General features: G+C 37.8%; 1 protein-coding gene across 1 annotated transcript; it reads right to left on the bottom strand.

Annotated features, from left to right (window-relative positions):
- Positions 1-4297: 4297 nt before the first annotated feature.
- On the bottom strand, positions 4298-5233 carry LOC102024833 (olfactory receptor 2G3-like). Its single transcript, XM_005408243.1, has one exon. The coding sequence runs from the start codon at positions 5231-5233 to the stop codon at positions 4298-4300; it is 936 nt and encodes a 311-aa protein (XP_005408300.1).
- Between the last annotated feature and the right edge of the window lie 3832 nt (positions 5234-9065).

Raw genomic sequence — 9065 nt, forward strand, 5'->3', positions numbered from 1 at the left:
CTTTGCACATAGTGAGACCCTGTCTCAAAAAAAAGACAAAAAAAAAAAAAAGAAAATGAATCCAAGGACCTCATTCTCTCTGGACTACTGGCAAACATTCACTTTTTTGCACTATCTAAACAGGAGTTCTGATGTTGAGTCTGCTGTTTTTTAGTTATGTAACTTTGGGCAATTCACATAACCTCTCCAAGATGGTTTCTTCATCCACTAAATGAGAGTGATAACGCTTACATTTTGGGATTTCCCAAAAAGTGTGTTAGGATCTCTATAACGTATCTGTGAGTTAAAAGATGGCTAATGAACATTAATACCTTCTATCTTCCTCTTCGTTTATATGCTAACTATCCATCATTATGGCATCAGCGTGTCAGAATAAAGTGAGGACACGATATGTTTTAGTTTCCAACCAGTTGGTGGTAGGTTTACTTATATATACATGTAATGAATGGCAAGAGAAAAATAGATAGAAGTTGAATGAATCACAATTCCCACCAATAAGAGCCTTAAGTAAACCCTTCATCAACTCTGTACTCTGCTTGCTTTATCAGTAAAATGAGGACTATTATTTATTTATAATTTAACCGTATTATTGGTTCACAAAAGTAAGAGATTAGTAAATGCTTATCTTTGAAAAATCCTGGCTTTTCCTTCATACATTAAAATCATATTACAATTATAATAACAGAACAAAGGAAAACATGTTGATCATGTTCTCCATATTAACTGCCAGTTTTCATATCAAAAAAAAGTTAATACTGTTGTACTATGGGCTGTAAAGGTGAAAAGCATTGGAGAGGGCTTAAGATTGGAGGTGTCATAGTGCTGTGAAGCTGAGATTCAATTCTGCTGCCTCTGTTCTGTACCTATACGAGCTCGGGTGAGAATTATAGAAGGAAGTGGTGGTATCTATCTATTTAACTCTGTCAAATCAAGTGTTTCAGAAACAATAAATCTTCACCAGACCTGGTTTTAGGAAACTGAACCTGAGCCCACGTTGAAATCAATGTTATGAATGAGGTCCGCCAATGGCATCTGAAATGCCCCACTTTCAGCTATGACTTTCACCATTCCCTCCTACACCCTGCCTTCCAGTAGTGCCCGGTTCTTAGAAGTCAGATGCACCATGGCATTTTTCCCTTTGTATACTTTTCTTATATTAATAATTATACTCAAAGCCCACTGATCTACTTGTAAAATAAATTCTGTTTTAAAATACATATCGGTCATTGCTTTTTCTATAAATCATCCTAGGATTCACCCTCCAGGATTTTCAAATCTGTAAACTAGTGCAAACAATATCTACATGATAGGGTCGCTATGAGGGCTAAGCAAGATATTAGTACTGTGGCTAAGTGAACCTATTGTTCAAGTCAGCTTGGAGGTTTTTCAAGTGCCTCAGACTAAATATTAATAGTGTCCCCTTTCTCTCTCAAAAGTGCTCTCATGCACATATCAAAATATCTGAGAAATTAAAGTACAGTGTATTTATGTACATCTGGGTTTAACAAATGGTGGCTAGAGATATGCATATCATTCCACTAACTCTAAAACCTACCCACCTTAGTACAATGGCTCCCTGAGGAGAGCTTGAGACTTTGAGAAAAGCTCATTGTTTATTTTCATATCTTGGGGTACAGTTAGTAAGCAACAAATATTAATTGAACAAACGAATGACAGAACCTCGCTGATGAAACCTAGACCCAATTCTGGATCTCAGGAAGACTACTGGAGATACTGTATATATGAGCTGTTAAGATTCCTAAATGAGTATAAGTGACCCTATTTCCTAAAACCATGAAACTGGAGCTGTGGAAGTTTACATGGTGTACCAGGGTGCTCTCAACTTACAAGCAGTAGAGCTAGAGTTAGAAAATAAATAGTTTGATTCCTACCCAGTAGTTTATACAATAAAGAAATGTATAGCATTCTAGAAATTGAAGTCATGATCGGAACTTAGAGAAGTTAGGGACACCCCTGTAAAAGGCTGGATTTGTGGCTGTCTTTAGTCTGGCGATGGGGTTAGACTCAGTAGTCAGTATTTGTGCAGGATTGTACAGGCAAACACTTTCCAGATTGCACACACCCACCTTTGCCTGTGACCATAGTGAGCAGGTTCATTGCAAGGTCAGGAGGCTGCAGAAATCAGAAAGCTGGAATACACACAGAAACCAAATAAAAGATGGCAGCCAAGAGGCATTTCCTACTTCAGATCATGCTGAAAAAGTGAAATCAATTAAAGAAAGTCACTTTCACTTTGAAACTAATTCCCCCACAGTATTCTATAGTCCTCGCCATTTCTAACTGGAAGGCTAAACCATTATTTTCTGCTAAATGGAAAGACACTGACTGGGAATTACGGTAACAGGATGTAAGAAGGCAGTGTTCATTGTATCTTCCATACCTGAAGGGTGACATTAGAATCATTCAACATTGCGCTATTGTCCTTTATTCATCAGGCAAATAGAAATAGTGAAAAAGCAAAGTCATTTGAGGTTGCATTTTGACGTGTAAATTTATTTTCAGAGCTGAAAGAAATGCTGAGACATGACTGATAGACATACAAGTTTGTTGCCCAACAAATGTTTGATGTATAAATTAAAGAACTGAGGTTCATAACAGTAAATAATCTTCCATGTATGCATAGCTAATTTAGAACATTGATATTTCATTTATTCTCTTTTAAATATAGTTGCTTATAATAGACAAAAATACTGATCAGTCAGGCACTGAGAATATGTACTTTATGGCAATACACTACTTTATAATTTGTTTACTCTATACTTTTGTTATTCTGCCATACTATATTTTCTCCATGATATCCTTATATTACCATGATCCCAAATAAATGTACAGAGGAACTTATGTAATTGAATATTAAATGATGTTCAGGAATAACATTTCACCCTAGTTTGTATCTAACAATGATTATAGCATAGAACTGTCCACTTAATATTATTAAAATATTTTATTTTCATTTTATGTCAAAGGAAACAAACATAAGGTCAAACTTTTGCTTGAAGATCCTTAGATGACATTTAGTTTAGGGCCAAAGATGTCTGGGCCATATTATTTATTTTGGTCCACTCAATTCCCGATTACTAATAACTACCCACTGGTCAAAAATGCATGTATTGATCAGGCAGATGGTACAAATAAAGAATTGCCAAAAAGAAAATATTCACTTCCACTGTTTTTTTACAAGTTTTGCATAAATGTGGCCTCATGAGAATGATTTTGTAAGTTTTATAAATTATTAATTTATCACTTTTCTGAGTGGAGAGGTAATTTTTGTAAATAATAACTTTCAAATTGTATACCACTATAAACTTTTTATTTATCTTTTCAAAAATAGTGTTGTTTTTTTTGCTTGACCAATCTGTTTATTTTTATTTCTTTTTTTATTTTAAAGAGAACAGTAAAAAAAAAAAAGAACTAGCAAAATATCAACATCACGAACAAAAACAAAACAAAGAAACACATTAGAAATGATGCAGGGTTTCAAAACAAGATGACAGGAATTAACAGTGGTTGTTATATTACATATTGTTATCTTCAAAGAAGTTGCTTACAGCTAGCTTATTTGATAATATTAGGGAGAATTTCAAATGTTATCTTTTGCTTTAAATAAGTCATTCAGAAAAATTGCAAGTACATATTTCTAATAAAACTGCAGGTATTAAGCAAATATATAAACTATCATTGGTATAACAAGGAGAATATAAAAAGTAACAAAAGCTACTATGTAATGAAACTGACTAATCAAGCATATGGGGAAACAGAGCTGTCAGAGAATTTGGGGTAAAGATAGAGTTTAGGTCAAATCAAAGTACATTAGTATTCAATGGACCCATTTTGAAGGTGGGTTGGATGTGTGGAGATTAACATCAAATCTAACACTAACATCAGATGCATGGAGAGTCCTGATTCCTTATGAACAGAAAGGTAATGCAAACTTGGGATGCTGCAGCTAAAAACGCTTACTCTGAGGTTCTGTGCATGTGCTGGAAATAAATTTCTCTGTGTGGAAGTGACTCGGATACTCGGGGAGAGAGACCTGTTACAGAGACCTGTTACAGCAGCACAGAACAGCCTTCCCTCAATGAGGGCGATTGCTGGTCCTATTAAGGCTCTGCCGCGGGCTTGGCAGAAACATTTCTTCCTGTCGAGTTTTGTAGGTGAGTTAGCTGGTGGATGTTGGATGTCTTTTACGAAGGACCAAGCTAGCTTCCTCTTCGTCTTCATACTCAAACTATAACTGTGTTAGGTTAGCAGGGGAGTATGGTGTCAGGTGAGGGCCTCACACTCTCTGTTCTACAAGAGCTCTCTTCAGAGCTCTTTTCACATCCTGGTTCCTCAGGCTGTAGATCAAAGGGTTAAGCATGGGTGTGACCACAGTGTAGAACACGGCAATGACCTTTCCCCCAGCCCGGGAGGACTTGGACTGGGGTCTCATGTACATGAAGATGGCTGTGCCATAGAACAGCGCCACCACTGTCAGGTGGGAAGCACAGGTGGACAGTGCCTTGTGCCTCCCGGAGGCCGAGTGCATCCTCAAGACAGATAGAAGAATCCGGGCGTAGGAAACAACAATGAGGAGAAAAGGGACAAAGACAATGACGATACTGAAGACGAAAACAACCAGTTCTGTAAGGGAAGTGTCAGTGCAAGCCAGCCTCAGCACAGAGGGCACCTCACAGAAAAAGTGATTCAGGACATTGGGCCCGCAGAAGGGCAAGCTCAAGGTGAGGGCATTGATGACCATGGAACTCAGGAAGCTGGTAAACCAGGAAACGGCTGCCAGGTGGACACAGGTGTTTCGGTCCATAATGACAGTGTAGTGAAGAGGGTGGCAGATGGCTACGTAGCGGTCATAAGCCATGACACCCAGAAGGACACATTCAATCATCCCAAAGGCGAGAGAGAAGTACATCTGAGTAGCACAGCTGGAGAAGGGGATGGTCTTCCTTCTCCCCCCGATGTTGGAGAGCATTTGTGGGACATTGGTGGAGGTGTAGCAAATATCCAGAAAGGACAAGTTAGTGAGGAAGAAGTACATGGGGGTTTGGAGACGAGGCTCTATCCGGATAACAGTGATGATAATGACATTCCCAGCCACCGTTAATAAATAGAAGAACAGGAATAGAACGAAAAGAATGAGCTGTGTCTCAGGCTCAGAGGAAAGCCCTAGGAACAAGAATTCAGTCACGGTAGAGTTTGTTTTCCATTTATCCATTTTCCACACCAGTGTGCTCTCCTGGAATCACCCACTCACCTGTAGTCCAAATCAAGTTCCTAATCTGTCAGTTTGGAAGCTAAAGATAGTAAGAAGGAAAAGAGAAATCTTTTTTTTTGCACTACCAGGGACTGAACTCATGATCTTGCACTTGCCAGGCAGGTGCTTATGCCACTGAACTATATCCGCAGCCCAGAAAAGAGAAATCTTGGTCTGAAATTCCTCACTGTACTCAGGCCAAGCCAAAGTTTCTCAACTTACATATGATTTGATCCAGAAATGTTTTCTGAGCGTTTAAAATGCAAATAACAATAGAAGCAATTTAAAGGAGTACATAAAAGAATGTGTTCAAAGAATCTTAAACAATCACTGCATGTACAGCATGAAGTGATCCATTTCTTTTAAATTCAATTCTCTAATACCAGCTACTCTGGAGAAATATCAGTACTTCAAAAGATCAGGCACATTAAAGTGATGAGGTCTATGTCCTGAGAGCTCCTCAGGGTCCTCCCCGTGCCTCTGTGCTCTCAGCTGAAGCACCATGTCAGTAAGTTTCACTATTTCCTACTCCTCGGCACTTAAGAGGAACAATCTAGAATGACACAGGCTGATGGAGAAGCCTAGATACTAGCACAGTCCTACAAACAAGAGTCAGTGGGCAGGCTTTCCTCCATCCACTTGTCCCTTCGTTCTTCTTTCCTCCTAGGTTTCTTTTTTTCTTTCAATCCGTATCTAAGTCTCCTCAGCGGGGCAGTGGGACCACAGTAGCACCACGATGACAGAGTGGATGGCAGTATTAAATGAGGTAACATATGAGGCAGCCGAGTTAGGCATAGATAATAAAGGCTCAGTGCCTCGTAACTGTTGTCAGACCACGTGGCCTTCATTAGAGGATCTGTGCTAAGTGCACAGAGCAGGCATTATTAGCAACCCTCAACAACAACAACAAAAAACCAGAGAAACATATGTCATTAATACATGAAGCAATTTGTCAAGATCATTTGAGTAATTCCTAAGTGTATGTGCAAGCATCTACGACACCCATCTATACAGTATGTCTACATCCTCCACATCACTATACAGGGACAAGACCACTAAAACTTATAGTCTCTGCTCTACGTCCCTATGTGTTTAAACAAAACTGTGCAGATGACAAGGAATACAAATATCTTGGTCCAATTACTGAGCACAGCTTCATGTTTTGAAAATTCAAAAAGTAGACCGGGCATATATAACTCAGAGTCACAGTGCCTGCCTGGCAATGGCAAAGTCCTGAGCTCGATTCCTGGTACCAAACAAAATTCAAAAAACATGAAATAGTCTCTTAATTTCTGGGGTGACAGCAGTCACCTGAAAGCACCTCTTCCTTTACTCCTGTGGCTGTGATGGCCAAAAGCCTGCTAGGGCCCATCCACCTGCAGAGCTCTGCTTTCAATCCGTCCCATTCCTATCAGAACACACAGTGTTTCGTCTCATTTAAAAGCTTCAATGAAGAACAAATCTACTCTCGTGGTAGGCACGAATTTAGTTAAAGTATAAGATAAAGCTAAGTCACTTACTCACTAAGAGATTTTTTTCTTCTGAACTACGTGGCCTAATACTCAAAAGCCATCTAATGCCATGTAAACAGAAAAAAAATAAGAAGCCAGTGTAGCTCCATGCCAAGAGGGTAGAATGTGAGACTAGCTTCCACTTTAGGTCAGGCCGTCTGTCATCGGATGGATTCAGAATCTGAGCATCTTCTGTAGTATATGAATGTCTGATTAATACTTCCATTGTGCAAATTACAGGGCCAAATTACAGGACCAAATTTAAAACACTGAATCGAATTAGCCAGGTTCAATATTCCTTCATAATATCAGGATGTGCCAAAGGTGACTGTAATCTTTTTAACTTACATCAGTTGTTAAAGTGAATATACTGTCATCTCCACTGTGTTATTAAATCGTCACCTCTTTTCTGATAAATGTAATAGATAGCATTCATGTTGTTGGGTTTTAGTAATGCTTCATTTTCCCAGAACAATTTGACAAAACAATACAGTGTATGGGTTAAAGGCACAGACTTTAGACAAGAAAATCTGCAATATGAACTCTGATTCCATGATTTTGTGTGAGATTACTTAGTGGAAAGTTCTAAACTACTCGAAACTCATAGTTGTCCTGTATAAAACAAGAACTAGGCTAACGTTCAATTCATGAGATTACCTTGATGATTATATTAGAAATTATATCTAGCAGTTTTAGCAAAGTGTCTGACACATCATCAGTCCTTGATAAATTGTGGCCTGTTGTATGTCAGAGAATCCAGGTTGATTCAATCTGCTGTAAATCTAAATGGGGTCTAAGACTGGAATGTCTATTGCATGTAATCATATTGCTAGTACTTGACAAGTCACTGTACAGTCATTGGAAGTATTCTTAAATTCATACCAGCCAAATCACTGTCCTGTATGATATTCTTTCACTGGGCATCAGTTCATGAATGAATAAAATTTATCGTTAAAAACTAATGGAAGAACTGAGATGTTTAAGGACTAAGAATAATACAGATTATATATCACCATATCATCATACTTAAGTAAGAATCTTGGGAAAGTTTACTAAGCAGGCAAAAAATGATTTTCTAATGATTCTATCACTAAAGTATAAAAATTAAGCTGGAAAAGGAATTATATCTTGGTAAAATAAAAACATCATTCAAAGCACTTAAAAATTAGATAATAATCTTCCACTTAGTGTTTCACAAATCCTATTGAGTAAAGAGTTGGGAGAAGTGTTTGATAAAGCTTGGAGGAGGAAGAGGAAAATGAGAAGGTAGGCCTCCTGGAAGATGCCTAACAGAGAACAAGACCTTAACTCACCAAGAACGCCGTTCTGGGAAACATCAGAACAAATGCTAGTAACTTTTCATGTTCACTGAAGGCTAATAATTCACCTTTCCCCCAGCCAAAGCCTCTCTGGATAAGAAGAAAATCACAAAAAATCCTGACATTAATAACTACCTACTATGATATGTAATTACAAAGTAAGCATTGTATTGTGCACTTTGCAACTTCGTACTTCAGATGTATTTATACTCATTTAAAAATAAAGATATGAAGGTCAGAATCTCTACACAACTTTATGACAGTATTTAGTAGGTCATAGTTTCAATTTAAATCTGAGGAATTGCAACATACTCTTTACCCATAATGTTAGATATTATATTACTATCACCTTATTTAAACTCTGTGAGTATAGTCATGTGCAGAAAACATACCTAAGTTATAAGCAGGGTACGGGAGCAGTCTGCTTAATGCATACCTTCTCCATATGCGCATGGAAACAAAAGCCTACAAAAGACAAAACAGGTGATACCTATGTGCAAAAACGCACAACTCCACGGAGATAAAATAAACCTCCTTTCATAACTACAAATAAGAAATGCTATAATCCAGTTCATCCCTTTAAAGAGATTGTAAAAATAAGGCAATGAATTCATGCCCAGTGAAATTTCTGTCACCAGAGATTTTTTCATTTTATGGCCTCGGACTGAATTTTAAATTCTTGAGGGATAACGTCCCAGACCAACAATTAAAATTTAATTACTTTTATGAGGAATTCTTGGTTGATGCATGTGTTAGCCCTACACCCTCTTATTTCCCTGAATACAAACATTTTTCATGATGTAAGCATGGCATGAGTTTTGAATGAACACAATATTCTCTTCCTTCTCCATTGCTTAACACCCCTAGATCTATAACAATTGTGCGTATTAATGGGGTATAATATGATGCTTTGATCTGTGTATGTGCTCTATAAATACATTATTCAATATGTATTCATTAAGC

Source organism: Chinchilla lanigera, unplaced genomic scaffold (assembly GCF_000276665.1).
Source record: "Chinchilla lanigera isolate Chin_1 unplaced genomic scaffold, ChiLan1.0 scaffold00110, whole genome shotgun sequence".
NCBI classification, from domain to species: Eukaryota; Metazoa; Chordata; class Mammalia; order Rodentia; family Chinchillidae; genus Chinchilla; species Chinchilla lanigera.